The following is a 22,105-nucleotide window of genomic DNA, read 5'->3' as shown; positions in this document are numbered from 1 at the left end:
TGCACTGGCACTTTTAACTTCACCTGGGCACCTCAGGTGCCAGTCAGGATTGTTGTAGAAGCCAAAGAAAGACACCTGGTTCAAATGTTTTTCACAGAATTATAGAATGGTTTGGGTTGGAAGGGACCTTAAAGGTCAGGTGTACAGCTCCCACTACTCCAGGATTTTCAGAGTCCTGCCCAGCCAGGTCTTCAAGATTTTTTTATCTTGTTAAGCTGATTTGCACAAAAGCTGAATGACAGGCAGAGAAAAAAATTCTAAAAATACACATATTCCACCAAAATGTGGTTCACAACACTGAACAAACACAGATATCTACCACAACTTTCCTTTAGACAGACAAGATATCTCAGGCTTAGAAATGCAAAGCAGCAGGTAACCAAGTAAAAAATAGTTGCTCTATATTACATTAAAATATTCCCTTTTTTTTCCCCCTGTGGAAGTAGTAATAATTTCAGTGAGAGGCAAATAAAATGATGACAACACTGATTTATGGGTGTTAATTAATGTGATTTTTTTCCCCTGCTGGTTTTGCAGCTTGCAGGAGGGTTGGATGAGCAGTCAAATAACAAATCAGGCATTGGAATGGGTTATTTTAAAAGGAGGCTGTAATAAAAAAATTAAAAATAATAATAATAATAATAAAAAAGTAAAATCAGAATCAGTGAGTTTTTGTGTTGCTCAGCTGTTAATACCCAGCTCCTGGAGAAAAACTTTTCAATTCTTTAGGAAGAATGTTGCCTGCAATTCCTTGGGTTTGCTGAGTCAGCAGCCCAGGAGGATTTCCTATGCTCAAGGAAAGAGCTGTGATGCACAACCAAAGCTTCATGGAAAGGAGGAAAAATAGGAGCAAAAGATCAGGAAGAGAGGACAAAAATATGAAAAAAAATCACATTTACAGCACTATTCCTCTAGTAGAGATTAGGTTTTTTATATTCCCTTCTGCCCCTCTCACCAGGGCTTGCAATAAAGAGATTTTTCCTGATCTGTGAAATAAACCCTGCTGCTTCTCAGAGTGGATGTGTGCCTGGGATCAGGGAGTGTTGCTGGAAACCTCCCTGGGGGAGCAGCTGGGGTCAGTGCCCATCCCAGCTCCCACCCCACAAACTCCAAACCTCCAAGGATCAGCTGAGCTCAGCTGTAAGTTTGGGAAAGCAGAGTTTGCCAGGCTTGAGGGGGTTCCAGAGCTTTTTTTTTCCAAAATAATAACAACATGACTGTTTACCCAAACAGCTGTAAATCCCTTTAGAAGCACTGCCAGCCCTGAGTCCCCTGTGTTGCTGTCCCTGCAGTCCCCAGGGGCACAGACCCAACTCCACAAACCCTCTGTTCCCCTGGGCAAGGGATGGATTGCTCACTCCAGGGAAACCTGTGCTCCTGACAAGAAAGTTGTGTTTCTCCCAGGATTGTTTTCCCCATGAAAAAAAGACTTGGAAGTGCAGATCTTGGAGCTATGGATACCAAAATCTGTTTATCTTTGTGATATTTTTATTCTATATAATGCCAGTTTTGCCTAAAAGGACACCATGAATGAATCAGAGCTGCCTCTGTGCTTCATTGTGTGTGTTAGAGCTGAGTTCTGCTCCTAAATAAGTCAGGAAATTCACTTAGAGGAATAATTAGACCTCTAAATGCTGGATGTGTGGATTAGAATCAGAGAATTCTGGAATGGTTTGGGTTGGAAGGGACCTTGAAGATCATCCAGTGCCACCCCTGCCATGGGCAGGGACATTTCCACTGTCCCAGGCTGCTCCAAACCCCAGTGTCCAACCTGGCCTTGAACATTTCCATGGATGGGACAGTCTGGGCAACCTGTGCCAGGGCCTCAGATTAGATATTTATTTATATTAACATATAATTTTCATTCTGCTATACATAGTGTTCTTCTGTACTTAGTGATAGACACCTCTGGATTTTGGTATAAACCATCCTAAAATCCTCCCAATTCTCTCTTTACTGCAGGGCCCTCAAAAATTATCTTGGACTAGACTTTGGTCTCTTTAGTTTTTAGAAATCTCATTTTTATTGGGCATTTATAAATGTTATGTGCATCAGGAATAGATGACAGTAACTCACCCTTGCCCAATTGATTGTCTTGAATTTTCAGTATCTTGTGACTCATCTTTGGTAGGGTGGTTTGTAAGGTTAAAATGCTGTTTACTACTGTTGGTTCCTGGAATACATTTTTAAAATTGAATATTAAATGTATGTTCTTGTGTGAGTGAGGGCAGATGCCAATGGATCTTTGTGTCTGGAGTAAAAAAAAAAAAAAAAAAAAAAAAAAAAAACAAATGCATCCATTAAATACTTCGGAATCACCATAAAAAACACCCCAAAACCAAAGATGATCTCTTTTAAATGAAACAGGAAAAATATTTTCCCCACAGAACAATAAAAATATTCTGCAGCACTTTCATAGAATTATTATTTCCAATAGAGTTCAAATAATCCAATTTCAATTTCAACCTCTATCCCCCCCCCTTTTTTTTTATGAACCATCTAAGATTTCTAAATGAAGAAGCAACATGGAAATTAACACTTTTAACCCTCCTCAGCTCTTTTAAAAAGGAACAAATGCCAGTAGTTTGAGGGTTTTTTTTTTTTGTTTTTCCTTCTGCTATCAATATAGTTTAGTCTGTAAATCCAATCAACATGTTGAGGGCAAATATCTCAAGGAACATCTTTCAGCCAGATTTAATTTGTGCTGGGGAGTTTGATGGTTTTCCCAACCTTTGTGTCCAGGGCTGACCTCACTGTTCCAGCTCCTCTGGATTTCTCTGGAGGATTTCAAAGGGATAAAGGATTTTACTGTCCCTGCCCTTCCCAGTAACACATTTTTGCAGTGCTCTTTTCTTGCTCAGTGGGTTCCTTATGGAGCGCAGAATTCTCTAAAAGAATATTAATTCTCTAAGTGCTTTACACGGCAGAAAACACTTTATCTGCTGTGTCCTCTTTCCAGCTCAGAATCTGTGACCAAATTCTGTTGTTGAGGGGTTATTCAGGCTAAATCCAGGCTTTGCTTTGGTTTGGAGACTTCCAAAACAGTTTGTCAACAATTTCACCTACTGATATTTGCACATTTGGGAAGGGGAAGTCTCCAGAGATTTTCATTTGTTTCTTTTCTTCCCTAATAACCACATCTGAACATTTTTGATATTTGGCATAAAACTGATTTAGAGCTTTACTTTATTCTTTCTTGTTTGCTAAAGGCTTGCAAGATAACTGATAATGCAAAATGTAGATTTGATAGAATTGGAGATATGCTAAAGCTCAAGGGTAGCAAGTTTGTTGCACTTCCTCAGAGATATTAAAATGTTCCTTTTTTTTTTTTTTTTTTTTTTTTTTTTTTCTTTTTTTTTTTTTTTTTTCTGCTGCCCTCTGGCTAAGCTGGTTTTAGTTATTAGGTCTCTATTAGCCAGTTATGATAATTTTCTCCATTATTTAAAAAACATAAAACAAATAACAGATTTGCTCTGCAATAGCAATTAAATACTCATGTCATTTCAATCTAAATCCATTTTAGTGCCTCTTCCAGCAACATGGATGTGTGAAATCCAAATCTTTTGGGCATTATATTATTTTTGTGTCTGAATTAAACAGAAACATCAGGTGAGCAAACTGCATCTCATTTAAAATAACTATTGACTCTCACTGGGTATTTTCAGTTTAAAAGGTTTGCCCCCCAAAATGATGAATTTACTGCAGGAATTCCCAGGACAACTTCATTTTCAGAGCAGCTGTGGGAGAGGCAGGAATTTTGCACCATCAGTGGGATGGGTTGAAAGATGCTGAAGGGCTTTTAATTCCCTAAGGACAGCAAACAGATATAATCACATATATGTAAATATATTTATTTTTCTGTTCCTCCATGCCATCCATGTACCATTAGAACTTGAATCTGTGGGTCAGTTCAACTGGATTTGACAGAAGAACCACATTCTCAGAAAAATTAATATTCTAACAGTTTCATTGAATGTTTAGGCAGAGATTTTTTCTTAATTTCTTACAGAAAGACAAATTTCACAAGAAACTCAATAACCTTGTTAGGCAGAAGAGTATCCAGACTGGAGCTCACCTTAGGACAAGGATTGTTGGCTTTGAACTGAAAGAGGGAAGATTGAGATGGGATCTGAGGAAGAAATTCCTCCCTGTTGGGGTGAGGAGCTCTGTCTGACTCTTGGCTTTTAGACATTCTGAGCTTTGCATCTTGAAATAAAATTAAAAATTATTAAAAAAGAAAAGAAAAGAATGTTGGGTTGTGTATTCCATCTCTTTGTAGCTCAAACCCTCAAAAATTTCATCAGCTGGATCTGATGAGCTCAGGTCATTATTCCATGGTAATGAAGGGATGATCAAACATTATTTTTCTGCCTTTTCACACATTTCTTTATACATGGCCTGATATCTAAATTATCCTCACCCCCAAAATCCATGTCCCTGGTTAGCACATGGCAGAGCAGCTGGGGACACCCTGAGTGCTGTTTCTAAGCAATGCCTTCACTTTTGCATTGGTATCTTTTTCTTTCTCCCCAGCAGCCTATTTATTCCATTATTTATCCTTATTTATCCTTATTTGTCCACCTAATTCTCTTTTAATATTCAAGGGATTTTTTTTTTCTGTGAATTACAGCTGTAGACAGGAAAAAAAAAAAAAAAAAAGTTTATTTTTCATTGTTTTTCACCTTCTGGTTATAACATGAATTCTGCAGCTATTTTATTTAGGGAATACAAAAATAGGAATGGAACTTCTTTTCCCTTTTGTATCCCTGGATTTTTGCTGCACTTCTGTTAACAAAATACAAAATAATGCTTTGGGGATGACAATCAGTATTTTAGGGGAGTTCATCTTTTACTGAGGGCAGCTCCCCACTGCATGGTTCTGCCTGCAAAGGGGAATTTTGGGATGTTGAGATGTGCAGTGGAAATTTTCCAGCTGTTCTCATGGATCTGGGAAAAAGAACAACCACCAAGCAGCTGCAGAAGCTGGCAGAAACCATTCTAAATTATCTGTTAAAACTGGGGAAGAAATAAATTTTATTTAATACATTGCAAGAAAGAAAAAAGGAGGAGTTTTACAGGGATACAAATAACTAATCTAGAGAAAATTCTGTTCTCAATTCTGCTTTATGGCATTTTGGGCCATTGTTTGTATTATTCAGAGCTTGGTGATTTTTTTCTCACACGTGAAAATGTGAAATATTTATCTGTTATCAAAGGTGTAATGTAGAAATTGTGGACACAGCAATCTTGAGGATTAAATAAATGAGTTAACATACTGGAATCACCCAGAGCCATCCATGAGAGACAATATAAAAGAGGTTTCACCAGTTTTCCTTTCAAATCTTTGTTTAGCTGAAGTATGACAGCAATTTGCTCTCCTGGCAGAGGAATCCCTGCTCTGTTTGTCCCTTCAACATGGATTACAGAGAGTGTTTACATGTGTTAATGTTTTCTTCTGAGAGCAGGGAAATCAAAGCAGCCAAAAGAGCTGCTCCCATTTCTGATCCTGTCATTCTCCCTGGAAAATGAAACTTTCTTCTTTCTATTAACTTCAATCTGAATAAATTAGAGCATTGCCCCAATTTAACATTACCATTTCAAGGGCTTTGTAATGATATTGTTTTTTTGTTTGGTCATGTAGAAAATCAGAAATGCTCTGCATGTCTGTATTTCATTGCATATGTCTGTTTCTAGGGTGGACTATTATCAGAAAACCAGAGAGTCAGAGAATTATGGAAAGTTTTGGAAAGGACCTTAAAGCTCATCCAGTTCCACCCCTGCCATGGGCAGGGACACCTTCCACTGTCCCAGGTTGCTCCAAGCCCTGTCCAGCCTGTCCTTGGACATTTACAGGGATCCAGGGACAGCCACAGCTGCTCTGGGAACCTCTTTCAGTGTCATAATAAAGAATTTCTAACTCCTTTTCCATCCCTGCCTCTGGCAGTGAAGTCATTGCCTGTGTCCTGTTCCTCCATCCCTTGTCCCAAATTTGCTCTCTTGGAGCCCCTTTAGGCTCTGGAAAAGGCTCAAATATTTCCTTGAAGCCTTCTCTTCTCCAGATGGGCACCCCCAGCTCTCTCAGCCTGTGCCTAAACTCCCTGAGAAATAAAATTAATGTACATGCTGGAACTGAGTTTTCTTTCTGTAACTGGTAATTAATCAGCAGAAGAGAAATTGGCACCTGGGTATGAGCAGGGAGGTGAAGGTGAAGCTACTAAAGGTCAGTAAATGAGAAATCCTGGGCACTTCATGTCCTGGGCAAGCATTTATGTGGGGAAATCCAACAGAAACTGAGCAAGAGACATTTCTGAGGTTTTGGTTTAAGAACAAGACACAGATACAAACTCACAGCTGTTTTTGAGGTTGGGTTGCAGTTCTTGTGTGGCTCTCAGCAACCACCACTGAGAGAGAGGCAAAATTTGGCTTGTGCTGCTGGGGTGGGGGTTAGGTCAAAACACACCAAGGCAGGTGGGAATCAAGGCTGGCTGAGGATTCAAGAACCAGCATCACTGAGGTTATGATGTGGTTGGAAATCAGGAAAGGTTTCTTCCCCCCAGAGGTTGGTCAGGCACTGGAACAGGTTTCTTAGGGAGAGCTCAAGGAACATTTGGACAATTCTCTCACCTAGTGGGATTTTTGGGGTGTCCTGACTCAGTGGTCCTTCCAAATGAGAATATTCTGTAATTCCATGTCACAGGTGAAGTAGGATCAGGTATTTTCAAGCTCAAATACATGAGATTGGGCTCTCTTAGTCACCAGTCAGGGACCCCACTTATATGGCATGCACAAAAACCTCAGCAGAACTCTCCCTTCTTTCCCAGGGTGCCAAATTATTGACACTTCTCCAGCTTTAGCACATTAAATTTAGGAAGAGATGCTTGACTACATCAGCCAGCACCTCTTATTTGTCATGTAGGGCTGCAACCATTTGTACTTTGGCTCTAAAGCCTTTAAAAAAAAAAAAAAAAAAAAAAAAGAGAAAAAGAAAAATTGTCTCTTGCTTAAATATGCAAAAGGCTCTGATTTTCAAAGGCTGTGCATTGCAGTCAGCTGCAAACAGCACAGCTGAGGCTTCTGCTGCCCTGGGAGGAGCCCCTGTGCCACCAACTCTGCATCCTCAGGGTCCCTGGATCTGCCAACACTTCAGAAATATCTATTTATTAACTCTTTATCAAATGCAGATTAACTGCTGCACCTTGCTGGAGATGAGAACAGAACTTGTGCTGCCAGGTGAATAAAATCCTGATTCAGAACCGAATCCCTTTCCTGAGATTTCTGTGTGGCACAAAAGGCAGAAGATGCTGGAGCAGAATCTGGGTCATGACAAGGCTGTGACAGGGAGACCTGTGGCTGCTCTGCCAGGCTCTGAGAGGCAGCCAAGCCCTGCTGCTTTGTTTGGAATGAAATCCCCCCTTAAGGGGGAGATCTGCTGGAAGCACCAGCCCATCTCAGTCCTTGCACAATGTCCCTCCTTAAATCCAGCCCTGCCCTGCAGTGATCAAAGAGAAAAAAAGAGATGTGAGGGTGGGTGTGCAATCTGGCACTGGGTTTTGTTTGGATCAGTTTGGTTTCTAGTAATTCTGCAATGTTGTTTTGTAAGACATCGGTGAGATTTTTGAAACCTCCTAAAGGTTCAGCTCAGGAAAATTTGTGTGGTTATTGGTAAGGTTTTCTAAGGAGGGCTCATGAGCAATGCATATGTGATAAATTCATTTTTGAACAGCTTTCATGCTCCTATCCTGATTCCATGTGAAGTAAAACATTCAGATAAGGAATCACACATGGGTAGGAAATGCACTTTTTTGCAGGATTAAGTTATAAATTGCATTTTTACATCATGGTTTGTAAGAACTTTGAGTTAATGGCATTTGTAATTCTTGATAGAGCAATGGTAAATAACACATAAAATGTTAGGAAAAGGGAAAAATATAGGAAAAAATTTGGAAAGAAAGAATGAGCTGGATGTGTAACACACCTGCAGCAAGAACTGCTCTCAAATGTGTTGTTTCATGCTAATCCAAATTTTTACACAGTAGATTATCCTTCCAAAATCTCAACTTTTGGGGATCCCATCCCATAGCAATGTGGAAAAAAAAAATCGGGAGTGTTCAGGGTTGGCTTCAACCAGAAGGTTTTCCAGTGTGCAGGAAGATCCAGCTGGTGGTGGGAAACATTTCTGGATATTCTGCCCAGGCTGTGCTGAGGACCAGAGGTTTCATCTGTTTTTTTTTTTTTTTTTCTGGTCACTTGCTGTTCCATCTCTGCTCTCCTCCTGTATCTGCTACTCTCAACTCCTCAGAAAATGGATTGAGGTGGGAGTGTGTGAATTTTTCATAATGTGTAAAAAGAAAAGCCCTCTAATTGTCACACCTTGTCTGAGTTGTTCTGCAGTTCAGCTCTTGTGATTGAAGCAAGGAACTGGGTGTGATTGTGTTTCCCTGTCTCTCAAACTCCTGTGAAAATGTCAGTAATTAATTACAGCTTATTTTGATTTTATTCTGGCTAATACACAGGTCCCTGCTGACTGTGAGTCTGGGTCTCTCTTTTATGGCATCTCTAAAAGAATTGTGTGGTTTTATTGTTGCTTTGGAACATCAGGGATGGGGAATTGAGGTCCAAAGTTCTTTTTCATCACCTGTTCTCTGCATGTCCTTGGGAGGGGCACATTTGTGCTGATCCTAATTCAGAGCTGCAGGTTCTCAGGATCTGAAAATATAATATATATAAAATATAAATAATATTACTATAATATAAGTTATAGGGTTAAAGACAAAGGCCAAATCTCCCACTGAAAGTCATTATTTGTTAATATGCATTAATGGAGAAATTAAAACATTTAACAAGACAAATACCATAAAATAGGTAATGTGCCTTCCTACACTCAGTGGTGTCCAGGGCACCATTAAATGGCATTAAATTGTTATTTTTAAGCTTACAGATGCCCAAGACAGAAATGCTGCATGTGGTTAAACAACAATGAATTACAAACATACCAAATCCCTTCTGCTGCATTGGTGGGGGAATTGTGTTGGTGGAACTGATCACTCCTCTGGCAGGATTTATCTGCCCAGAAATCCCTGAGATTGGTTATTCACTCTCAGGATGCCTCTGTGTACAATCAGAGATTTTGTTTCCTGAGAATTGCATTTCAATTTCTGTTTCAAGAGCTGTTTCTAGATATTTAAATCCTGGTGATCAACCAGCCCACTGCTTCTCCTGGTCTCTGCAGCCTGGGGTGCTGAAGGTGAAAGAATAAAGCAAAAATCAGAGTTCCCAAGGATAGGATGGGATTCACTGACTGCTGGATCTGCAGTCACCTTGGGATCCCATTTTTGTTACCAGCAGGAGACAAACACTGACACTGCAAATCTCTCTCCCTCTCTTTTTTTTTTTTTTTTGTTTTTTTTTTTTCACCCTGATAACTCAAGCCATAAATATTGATCAAAACCAAGTGTGCAAAGCATTAAGTGGCTGTGAGAGAGATGCTTCCTGGGGCTCCTCAGCAGCACAGCACTGAGACAGACCTAAATACAGGCAGACAACCCTAAAAGCAAGAACTCTGCTAGATCACCTCATAAAAGTGGCATTAGGAACATTCTCTGTGATATAAACCCAGACTGAGGGATCACAGTGGATAATTATATTGGAAGGGAAAAATTTTGAATTCTCTATTTTGTGGAAAATTCAGTTGTTTTAATATCTTTTGTCATCTTGCAGGAGTGTGTTAATATATCTCAACTTTTTTCCTTCCTTTTTTTTTTTTTTCCTCTTTGTATTTTGTCCTTGTTTGTTTTGTTTTGTTGTTGTTTTATTTTGTTTGTTTGTTTGTTTGTTTTGTTTTGTTTTTCTTTTATGATTTTGCTTGTGTGTTTGTTTGGCTTTTTTTTTTTCAGTTTGGTTTAGTTTGGTTGTTTATTATTTTTTTCCATGGAGGAAAACTTTTCTTTACCCCTAAAGTGGATTACTTGAATGTCACCTCATGGGGCCACTAAGAGAGACTTTTGACAAGGACATATTGTGTTAGAACAAGGGGGAATAGCTTCAAATTGACAGAGGGCAAGTTTAGATGGGATATTAGGAAGAAATTCTTCCCTGTGAGGGTGGGGAGACCCTGGCACAGGGTGCTCAGAGGAGCTGTGGCTGCTCCATCTTTTCCTTTCTGATCCCTTCAGCTGAGCTCCATGCTGGTGCTCTGCCACCCCATTCATTCCACTCCCTTCTTTTCTTCAGAAATAGGCACTTTGTTCCTCTCCTTGAGTTTTTTTCAGCGAAATAATGATGAAACCTTCCAGAAAAAGAAGAAGAAGAAAGAAAGGCTTGCTGAGAAAACAACTCTAAGCACAGCCTTTTGTACAAAGATTTGATTCCTTTGGGATCACAGCGGGTTTTTTTCAGTTGTGAGGTGATTTGTGTTTCATCCTCCAGTTCTGAACAATACCCAACCCAATGAGCACTGAGAGGAGAAGGAGGAAAGTTGAGAATTAGCTTGAGCACTCCCAATTACCTCTGCTGGAATGAGCTCTTTGCCTCCCTTCTCCAGTGGTCTCCCCATTCCTGGAGCCCCTTTGGAGAATATTGAATCACAGAGAATCACAGAGACAGAGAATCACAGAATGATAGAATCACACACAGAATCACAGTCAAAGAATCACAGAATGACAGAATCACAGAATCAGAGTAAAAGAATCAGAGTCACAGAATCACAGAGTCACAGACACAGAATAACAGAATCACACAGAGTCACAGAATCACAGAATCACAGAGTCACAGAATTAAAGAATCACAGAATGACAGAATCACACAGAGTCACAGTCACAGAATTGCAGAATTACAGAATCACAGAATTAAAGAATCACAGAATCACTGGGTTGGAGGAGACCTTCAAGATCATCAAGTCCAACCCATCCCAACACCCAAAACCATAACACCAGTTGCCACATCCAGGCTTTTTATTAAACACATCCAGGGATGGTGACTCCACCACCTCCCTGGGCAGACCATTCCAGCACTTTGTCCCTCTTTCTGTAAAAAACTTCCTGATGCCCAACCCATGCCTCCCTTGGCACAGTTTAAGTCTGTGTCCTCTGGTTCTGTCAGAGCTGCAGCACAAGGCACTCACTGGAGCTGCCTGCAGGGAGGAGAGAAAGGGAAGAACTTGTCTGCTAGCTGAGGGCAAATAGCTTTAATTTAATTAGCAGATTAATTAAAGCTTCCTCCCCTGGGCAGGGTGTGTGTGTGTTTCTGCAGCCTCCTGTAGCTGCTCATCAACACATCCCTGTTTCAAGTGTGACTCAGATGGGGCTCCACTGAACTTGCTGGGAGCCTCTACAAAACAAATTTCGTGCCAGGGACCTTTTCTCTTCAGGGTTTTGTTTAAATGTAATGAAGTAGAAATGGGCAAATAATACCAAGAGCTTGCTTTGCAAATGAAGGTGGCATCCAGCAGCACAACAGCTGCAGAGCTCCTGAAAGTTTCTCTGTTTCCCAATGTCCCTGCAGTGAGAGGAGCCAGATCTCCTCAGTGAGAGTCCCCAAGAGTTCCTTGCAGCATGAAAAACCATTCAAGAATTTTGGGGAGCCTTGATTCTGCACACTTTGTACAGCTCCTGAGGAAAGCAGAAAGGCCAGCAATGTCTGGGCTGGATTAGGAACAAAGAAAGAAATGTTTACTCCTCTCTGCTCATCATTGATGGATCATTTATAGCATCATAGAATCACAGAATGGTTTGGGTTGGAGGGGACCTTAAAGATCATCCAGTTCCACCCCCTGTCCTGGGCAGGGACATATTTCATTATCCAGGTTACTCCAAGCCAAATCCAACCTGATATTGGACAATTCCAGGGATCCAGGGGCAGCCACAGCTTCTCTGGGCACCTTGTGCCAGACCCTCACCACCCTCACAGAGAGAATTTCTTCCTAATATTTCATCTAAATTTACTATTTCTGGAATATTACATCCAGTTTTAGGCTCCTCAATATGTAAAATATCTCAGTCAACTGTAGCAAGTCCAAAGGAGGGACACTAAGATTGCCTGGAGGAGAGGATGAGGAAATTTGGCTTTTTTGCCTGATGGAAGGAGAGAAAATTAGGCAGCAACCTTGTAGCAGCATTGTGGTATTTATGAGGAATTATGAGTATTCAGGAGGAAAGAGCCAGGGTTCTCATTGTGCTGTGTGGCAGGAGAACAGCAGAATTTTGGTCTAATCTTAAAAAAGGGAGATTTATATTGGAGAGAATCCTTTTTGCTCTGAGAATAAGTGAACATTGGAGTAAGTTCCTGTGAGGTTGCAGTCCTCATTCTCAGAGTTTTTCCAAAACTCAGGTGGAAAAAGCCTGAGAATCCTTAACCAATTCCTTTGCTGACCCTGCTGCCAGAGGAAGGTTGAGCTGGATTTTTTGGGAGCTCCTTTCCAACCTGAATTATCCTGTGCTTCCCTGGCTCTCCCTGGAGCACACATCTGATAGTTGACACCATTCAGAGAAAGCCACCAGAGACAGGTGAAGGCAAAGAGTAGAAGAGACTGAAGATTAAACATAAAGAAAAGGGAAAGAAGGGTCAAGCTCTAGGTTATCTTTTACATCCTATTGATTGTGGGATGCTCTGGCAGCTGATACAGACTCTGCTTTTAACAGGGACATTCCTGTGTTGCCAGTGTTGCCTAAAGAGTGAAAAAGGTGATTTTCCTGAAAATCCTCTGGAGATAATAGGAGAGGAGAAGATGCCTCTTTATTGCTGTTGCTGGCAGAAAATACAGCTAAGATACTTGTGAAAATGATGGTCCAGAATCTTCTTAAGAATCATCTGCAACTCCCTATTCAGATTTTATGAGGAAATTCTAGAGTTCAGAGTAACCAGTGCTGTCTTTGCCAAGACAGCAGATTGATCTAACAGAGAAAATCTGGGAGCTGAAAACTCAACATCCTTGTCACCTACAGGTTTACCCCTCTGGATCAGCAGCTCCTCAGATTATATGAACAGCCTGTCCCAGATTGCTCAGAAATTAAAGTGTTTCTATTTCAGCTCCCTCGTTTCAGGTGTTCAGCTGAATCTGAACATCTCATCCCAGATTTATGAAGATGTAAATCCTCGCTTCTCAGCTGGGCACAGTGTGTTAAAAAACATAGATCCCACCCTCCAACTTCCACTCCAGTCATTTTTATTAATGGATTAATCTGAATTTCTGTGCTAAATCTGAAATGGTTACCTGAGTTTGGAGTAGTAGGACCACAGAGGAAAAAAAAAAAAATACTCATTATTTTACCTCCTTTGTCAATCACAAATTCCAACAACTTGCATATGCATGACTTGCTTGTAATCCCCCATCCAGGAAATCTCTTGCTGTGACAGAGACTTGGCCAAAGCCAGGATTCACACTGGGCTGTTCTCTTGCCAACAGCTCTGCCATGTCACAACCTGTGTCAGGAGCTGGAAAATGTCCTTGGAAGTGATTGTCAGTGATATTTGCAAGCCCTGCGCCCCAATATTCTGCAGTGAGGCCATGCAACCCAGTTCTGCTCCATGCTCAAAGCTCTCCAAGTGGTGAAAATCTTCCCATAAAGTTTTGTAAGGGAGTAGACCCTGATTTGAACACCTAAATTCTCTTTCTTTTGAACAATTTGAAAAAATAAGTGAGGATTGCAATGCTGGCAGGAGGTTATCAGCTCTTCAGGCCAGCATTGGCCTCTGAGGAATGAAGGAAAGATCCAAACTCTGCTGTTGGGAGATGTATTTCAGAATTATATCTTTGGAGAGGGAGCTCTCAGGAATTGCTGGAGAAAGCCATTTTTATGAAATATAAAATCAACAATCAGAAGGGCTATTAAACCCTTAGTTTCATCTCAAGCTCATTATGTCTAGCAGGATTTTTAATCACTTTTCCAATGAGTGGTTCATCCTGCCAGTACAAGGCTTTGAGAAGCATCACCTGTTTTTAGAGATTGGGTAAAGGGATGTGTTGGTTTAACCCAAGATGACATTTCCCATGGAAATCCTCAGCTGTCCTGGGAATGCTTCACAAAAATGCTCAGAGAGAGGATTTACAACTGATTTCCAAGATAAGAGATACAGGGAGGTTATTTACAGGAGTCTATGGTGACAGGACAAAGAGAAATGGCTTCAAGCTGAGAGTGGGTTGAGATGGATATTGGGAAGGAATTGTTCCCTGGGAGGGTGGGGAGACCCTGTCCCAGGGTAGCCAGAGAAGGTGAGGCTGCCCCTGGATCCCTGGAAGTGTCCAAGGAAGGTTGGATGGGGCTTGGAGCAGCCTGGGATAGAGGAAGGTGTCCCAGTCCATGGCAGGAAAATTGGGAAAATATCTCTAAGGTCCTTCCCAACCCAATAATTCTATGATACTACAAAAAGCTAGTTGAGGCAACTCAAGAATAGTTTTACCCCATGTTGTGTAACACATTTTTGTCCAGCATTCACTTCAGAAGGAACTCACTGAGAGAAGGGAATTGTTGATTGAGCTGCTGCTATTTTCTAATCTTCAGTGGGATGTGCATCCCTCCAGGAGCCAGCAGTGTTAGAAGGTGCCCATATCTCAAATTTACATCAGCCACTTTGAAAAGGATCAATACCTTTTCCTGGCAGTGTGTTCTGCTGGTGGTTTGTTGTTTTTTTTTTTCTTTTCCCCTGGACAATTTGTTGATTCGGCAGGTTATACCATTGTGGCTGGGTTTGGATGAGTTCCCAGTGGCTTCACCTTTCCCTCAGGGTGAAATGTTTTGAAATCACAAAGGTTTGGGTGCCATTTACACAGGAAGGCAAAAACACAATCGAGTGACAAACCTCAGCCCTTTCAGGGACAGCAGCTTGTTGGACTGCCAAGCCAGTGTTGTGGGGCCCAGCAGTGATACAAATCAGTTCTGGAAAAAAAAAAAAAAATCCAGATAATCAGATCTCCATCCCAAAGCCCTCTATTTTTAACACAGCATTTTGCAAGTCTTGGCCCTGGTGTGCCCAGTTGAATCATTGCTTGGTGAGAACAGGGATCAACAGTGTTGTTTCCATGACAAAGTGAGTCTTTTTTGGCAATGCCCACAGAACAATTTATCATTTTTGAAACTAACTTTTCAATACTGGAAGTCATAATAGAATTAGTAAAATGTGTGTAATGCAGCTTGAAGTGAGTGATCTCATCTACCTTGTGGATTAAACTCCTCTCTTGCATTATTTTAGAAACAGCACTTAGGCAAAGGTTGAATCACACTCTAATTCATCTTTGTGTTGATGTAAAGCCATGGCCATGAAGGATTTAATGAAGATTTGCTGTCATTGTTGCTGTTGATTCTTATATGTCCTTCTTTACCCCTCTCATTGTCACAGTGCCTGATGTGGCACATCCTGAATGGAGTAGGAATGTTCCCATTCACTTAAAAAAAAAATCAGGAGTTTACAGACTTAACACAAAAATACAGAAGAGGAAAGAACAGCCAGTGGTACTGAATTGCCATATTTGATCTGGTCTTTACAGAAATGAATTCCCATATCACCATCCCATCATTATTAGGAGTTCAAAGCAGATTTTCTGATCCTGGAGGTTCTCAGAAATGCTGGGGACATCTCACTTTTGCAGATCCTCTGAGTAAACTCGTGTAGAGAAATCAAGTTTTATAGCAGTTGTGAATATTCTTACAAAATGAGCACAATGGTGATTTTTGAATAACTGAATTTAGTCAAAATTCTTTTTTTTTGGCTAGACTGTTCTGCATAGTTGGTGTGTATATATAATTATATAGACCAAATTTAGATTATATAAATATTTATGAAAAATTTAATTATATATACCAAATTTATTGCAAATATGTAAGTTGTAATATAACACGATTGTTATTAATTTCACCATAATTTCAAGGGAACATTAGAGAGTTAAGTACTGGAATTTGCACAAAGCACATACCAGTTTATATTTGTGGTGGCCACAATCATAAAAATATAATAAAAACCACATAAAGAAAATGAAAGCTCTGAATTTATTGTACCTCTGTAATGTCCTTCCAGCTTCTTGTGTTCTCTCAGAACCAAACAGATATTGGCTGTCTTTTGCTGTCTTTGTACCTAAATGAATACACACATTTTCTAAACTGATGTGAGTCAGAATCTTTCATTTCATTGAGAGTAATAAATTTTTCAAAGACCTGTGAATTTCATGCACTATCGACTTGGATCCTTGATTTTTTCTAGTATGTGTCAAAACACTCTTTAACTGCACAAATCACTGATCTCTTCTGGGAAACTGAAACCAGGCTGTGTGCTGAGCACAGGAAATTGCAATTCCATGTCACTGGAGCCTGGAGTTGCAGCTCCCACTGCATTGGAATCAGGCTCTGCCTTCAGCTGAAGCAGCCTTGGCAGATGAAAGCTCTACCACTCCATGCTCCATGGAGAAACATCAAACCCTGGATCCTTTCAGGAAAACGTGGTAACATTAAACCATCCTGAATTCAACAGAAAAACCTTTTGTTATGGACAATTCATCCTTTTTAATTTCCCAGATGTGGAATTGTTAGCAGAGATGACAGCAGCTCCTGTTCTCTCCTCTGATGCTGAGGTTGATGCTTCCTCCTTTTCTTTGATTTCTGTTTTCATGTTCCCCAAAATTATTTTTGTTTAAATCTGTTGATGAGGTGCAACCAAATGGCACAAAGGTGGTGATGGGAAGTCACATCAGAATATTGTGGCAGCAGTGAAATCTTGAGGAAAGCTGCAGGGACAGGTCAGGCACTTGGCTCTGGTGATGCTCTGTCCACATCTGAGCCTCCTAAGCCAGACTTATTGGGCTACAGTTGACTAAATTTAATCAGTTTAGTCAGAGACATCTGACCAGATGTGCCATTCTGCAAGGAGAACAGTAAAGTCTGAGCTTTTAGCCTTTGGCTTTCTTCACCATGAATAAAGTCCTGGCTTTGATACACCTCTAGCAAAGATAATACAAAAAACAAACAAACAAACAAACAAAAAAGATAAATCACACTCTTATCTTTTCACTGTAGATTGAATCTAAATTTTCTTATCAAATGTCTCTGAGGACAGGGGCATGGTGGGTTTCTTCATATTCTAGAATGGAATCATAGAATATTTTGGGTTGGAAGGGACTTCAAAGCCCATCCAGTGCTGGACAGGGACACCTTCCACTGTCCAGGCTGCTCCAAGCCCTGTCCAGCTTGGTCTTGGGCACTTCCAGGGGCAGCCTGGAATAACCTGTATCTCACTGCTCTCCATCATCTGATGGACTTTGGATAAATGCATGCATCTATGTGTGGCATTTAACATCCACAATTACAAGGTGAAGAGCTCTGCAAGTTAACAATAAGTGTGTGAAGAAATATTTCCTTTTATTTAGTTACATCCTGCTTGCACAGACAATGCATATTATTATTATTATTATTAATAATCATAATAATAAGGACAATATTATTACTAAATGACAACTTTTCTAATCTATATCTGTTGAACTGCCTAGAAAGTTTCACATTTGTGTATTGAGACAACCTCTGGACACTCCTCTCAGACCTGGGCAGCTGTGGAGAGTGAACCTGCACTAATAGCAGAACTCTGGTTTTCTTGCTTTTATATTTTTAAAATATATTCTAAGTGCTTGAATGTCAGCCAATGTAATTTTCTCTGTCTTTGGGGGTTGCTTAGGGGATGGTGTGGCAAAAATCCTTATGTTCTTGGGAGATCCTGGAGATTTGTGACAATTTATCTTTTCCAGGCACTTGGGAGCCCTTAGAACAGAACTGTGTTTGTTTTGAAAACAAACAAATCTAATATGGTTTTGCCTGGTGTGTCCCCTGGGGGAAAATAGCTGAAATTTATTACTGGGATCCTGGAGATGATGAAACTGTGCAGCATTATGAGTTCCTACAAATGGTGAGGAAAGCTTTCCAGGAGAGTTCATCAGGAAACCCTCTCTCAAAATAGCAGGGGTGACTTTGATCATTTACAAACAAAAGTGTGCAGATGGTTCAGAGCATCATCACACAAACAAAAGCACAAGACAAGCACTATCAAACTGGATTATTACAGACTCACTGAACAGTGTGGGTTAGAAAACCTTACAGATAAATCCCATTCCACCCCCTCCCATGGGCAGGGACACCTTCCACTATCCCAGGCTGTTCCAAGCCCTGTCCAGCCTGACCTTGGACATTTCCAGGGATCCAGGAACAGCCACAGCTGTTCTGGGCACCTGTGCCAGGGCCCCAGCACCCTCACAGAGAAGATTTCTGTCTTAAGTCTTGATCTGAATCTCCCCTCTTTTATTTTGAAATCATTCTTCCTTGTCCTTGCCTGGGTAGAAATTTCTCTCCTTTTTTCTTATAAGCCACTTTAGCTGCTGCAAGGATTTCACCTGCCTTGGGATTTGCTCTCAGATTTTGTTGGTTGGTGCATCCCTGATCCAAACTCTTCACTCCCTTCCCTGGGATGAAAAGTTGAATTGTGCAGATGGGGCTCCAAAATAACCCCAAAAGAGGAGATTAAATGTGGGTATTTCTTTCCCTGTTTGCTTGTCCCTGCTTAGCAGATAAGGGGAAGCAGCTCACACACCACTTCTTCCTCTGTGGTTTTCCATTGTCAAGAGTGAAGGAAATGAGATGGGAAATAAAATAATAAAATTGTTCCACATTCAGCCAGGGCACAGATTTTTCATGGTGTGTTCCACTGGGTAGGATTTGAACCTCACCTGTGTCCCTCTAAACTGATCTCATGAAATCTGAGTTTTTATTCTCCTTGGATTGATTTTCCCTGGCCACTCTCTGCTATAGGAATAAAATCCTGTATTGATTTCCAGAAATGGGTCACATCCTTATTTTATTGTTGCCTGGATTTTGTTGGCTGCAATAATCCTCTCATAAACTACATTGTTTATTCCCCTCTTTTTTTCCCCTTTACTTTTTTATTGTAGTTGGCTGTACTAGAGAGTTAAAGATAGAAAAATTGACAAAAAAGAGAGAAAATATTTGGATCAACCTTGGTTTATTTGACATTGTATTATTTTTGTCAAAAGAATTTGCCTTGAATTCTCTGGAAACAAATAAAGGTAACACTGAGGAATAAACAGGGTGACAGAATAAGAGAAACAGCTTTTAATTTGGTTTAGATTCCAGAGAGATTTTAATGAATTGTGCAAAGAATTCTCATAACAAACTGGTGGAAGATAAACCAAGCCTAAATGTATTCCTAAGTCTTCTTTAAATTATTTCTGTACTTAGAGTTGCCCTTGTTCAGTTTTATGTGAAGAAGGAATTCAATTAAATAAAACAAACATGTTAGATATCACATTTTGACAGGGAGAACAATATAAAACTGCCAAATAATTTATGAGAATTTTAATTACTTAATTCAGCCTTAGACGTGCTAGAAGAAAAAAAAGGAGTAAAAGTAAAGAAGAAAAAAAAGGAAAAAAAAAATGAAGTTTGTTACAGTTTTTTTTTCCTCAGCTTTAAATGATATTTTCCTTTCTTCTTCTTTTTATTTTTGTTTTTTTCATTTTTTTCCTGTAATGGGGTCTTAATACTGACACTTCCTGATCACCTCACTATTTTATTTTTGTAACTGGTGTTTTGTTTTTTTTTTCCTACTTATTTCAGGTTGCAGCAACTCATTCCAACTGCATAATCAAAAAGGAACAAGAGACTTGTCTGGAGAAAATCCGGAGGGCCACAGCCCTGAACCCTCTCAATGACTCTTCTCCAGGTGAGTTTCCCATCCTGCACACTGAGCTGACAATTTAAAGTGATTTTCACCATTTCCTGGGATGCCTGGAGGGGTTTTCAGCTCTGTCAAAGCAAACACCTCATGGTAAGAGGAGCATCACTGCTGCTGAATGAGCTTGGGGAAATCAGGACAAAAATTCAATCACTGGGGTGCACAAGAAACATTCCTGATTGTTATCAGAGGTCAGGAAGTTGTTTCTTTAGGTAATAGAGGTACAATATGTCTGCAAAACTAATAATAATTGAAAATAAAAAGGTAAATTAAAAAGAAAGGATGCCTGGATGATTTTTGCCAGGGGATGATTTTTGCTTTGGGGACAGGGTGTGACACAAAGTGCTGCTCTGGAGCAGCTCCTTTTCCTTCCTCATCTCAGTAATAATTTGTGTATCTCTCACATGATCTGAAGCCCTTTACAGGGATCAACGTTGTGGTGTCTGTAATCTTGATGAAGGGTACTTGTGCTGTTGCTGAGATAAGAAACTGAGGCAGCAAGGAAAGAAATTTATAGTTTAATATCCTGTCCTATTTCCTCCTGCCTGCAGCAGGAGCTGCCTGTGGCCACCACCAAGGAGAGAAGGGCAAAGAATGACAAAGAAATTAATTGGAAATCAGGGTCCATTTACTGAGTCCTGTCCAAACTGCTTCTGCTGTGATTGGAATTGATAAAACCCCAGAGAAAAGCTGATAAAAAACACATTGTGTGTGATAAAAAGGGAGTTTTTTCTTTTCTTTCCCGTTTTTCTTGCAGTGTGTTCTAGTGCTGGAGCAGGTGTCTGTGTTACCAGTGTCCTCCAGAGTAACCCAGTCCTGCATTTTCAGCTGCCAGGAGGGTTTCCATAGGACAGGAGTGTTTCCATCAGGGTCCTGCTGTTCATCTCATGCATAAATTCATTTCTGTTCTGCTGCCCAGCTCTGGGCAGATGAACTTGGGCTGTGCTGGAAGTGAGGAAAGCTCAGTGTGCTTTGGGCAGTTCATCTCACCCCCAGGGATGAGCTTTTGAGACCCTCTGTGCATTACAGGAGAGCTTCCCAATTTTCCCCTGGTCCAGAAGTGACAAGAGCAATGAAAAAAAGGGGAAATATCCTGTTTCTGGTCTCCTGCCCCCAGAATGTGCCAGGAGCTGATCATGAGACTATTCCTTATGCTTATGCAATAGCTATTGTTGGGATTCAGGAATTCATAGAACTCCCCAGGTGAGAAGAAACCATTTCAGCCAGCTTTTATTTCTTTATCACCCAAATCCAGAATAACCCTGGCAGCTGGGGACTATTGCCACTGAGCTGCTGCAGATGGAAAGGACACAGCTCAGAGATAAATGGAGCCCAGAGCCACTGGAAAGGCTTTTGCATCTCAATGTGATGGGATTGTATCACCCACTCAGGCAGGAAGGGGCTGGATCCTTTCAGGCTCTCACTGCTGCTCCCTGTTCAGGATTTGCAGGCTGAATCACTGGAAGATTTTCCCTGGCTCATTGAGCATTTTTCAATTGTTTCCCACATCCTGTGGCAACAAGTTCCACAGCTGATGTGGCTTAGAGTAAAAAAAAAAAAATCACCCCTCCCAGAGAGTAATCTTCCAGTGAAGGATTCTGGTGTATTTCTTTTTTAAAAGCCTTTTCATTCCATGGATCCTCCTTGCTGGACTTTTTCTCTGCATTTTATTTTTTTTATATAATTTTTTGTAGACATGTTTCAAATTTATTTAATTTCATTTCTGGGACTACAGAATTTCACTCTAAGTCCTGACCTCAAGATTCAACTTCCATTATTACATGATACTTATTTCAGGCCAGATCCTGCCACCGTCATTCCCATTTCTTTCTTTCCTTAAAGGATGGGATATCAACAAAATTCTACCACCTCCTTACTGGTTGAATTTTTGGGAGATGTTTCATCACAAAATTACCTGAATTTGCAGTAATTCTACAGAAATTAAGTGCAGGGTGTTGATTCCTCTTGAATTTCTCCTGCTGCACACAAACTACTTTTTTTTTTTTTTTTTTTTTTTTTTTTAATATTCAGCACTAAGACTTACTAATGATGGCAGTGAAGAAATGTTATCAGTGTTATCAAATATTATCTTCTTACTGAAGAAATGTTATCAGCTTGTTTTTTTCAAAGAAAAAGATAGGGAACAACCCCTTTGCTTGTCAGAAACAGCTGAAAAAAGGAAGAAATCCCTCCTGGCTGGTGAATAAAATTCTGTTTACTCAGAGGAGAAGCACACAATTCTATTACTGCATCAAAATTCCCATAGAAAAATTCAATATAGAATTTTTTTGAGAATTTATTTCTCCTCAGTGGGGCTGCAAGGTCTGAAATGGGATCATGAGCTTTTAGGAAGTCTGTAGGGGCTTGTGAACACAGTCAAGTTACTGTG

The 22,105-nt window shown here is 40.3% G+C and overlaps 1 protein-coding gene across 4 annotated transcripts in view; it reads left to right on the top strand.

Moving 5' to 3' along the window:
* Nucleotides 1–22,105, top strand: part of ADCYAP1R1 (ADCYAP receptor type I) — a 135,820-nt gene that overhangs the window by 37,251 nt on the left and 76,464 nt on the right. For all 4 annotated transcript variants that reach the window (XM_079300502.1, XM_079300504.1, XM_079300503.1 and 1 more), the window contains one exon: nt 19,599–19,704. In XM_079300502.1, the coding sequence (XP_079156628.1) occupies nt 19,599–19,704 (106 nt within the window). The remainder of the gene's footprint in view (nt 1–19,598; nt 19,705–22,105) is intronic.

This window comes from Erithacus rubecula (genome assembly GCF_903797595.1).
Source record: "Erithacus rubecula genome assembly, chromosome: 3".
In the NCBI taxonomy this organism is placed as follows: Eukaryota; Metazoa; Chordata; class Aves; order Passeriformes; family Muscicapidae; genus Erithacus; species Erithacus rubecula.
The sequence above is the reverse complement of the archived record's forward strand: the minus strand, read 5'-3'. Positions and strand labels throughout refer to the sequence as shown.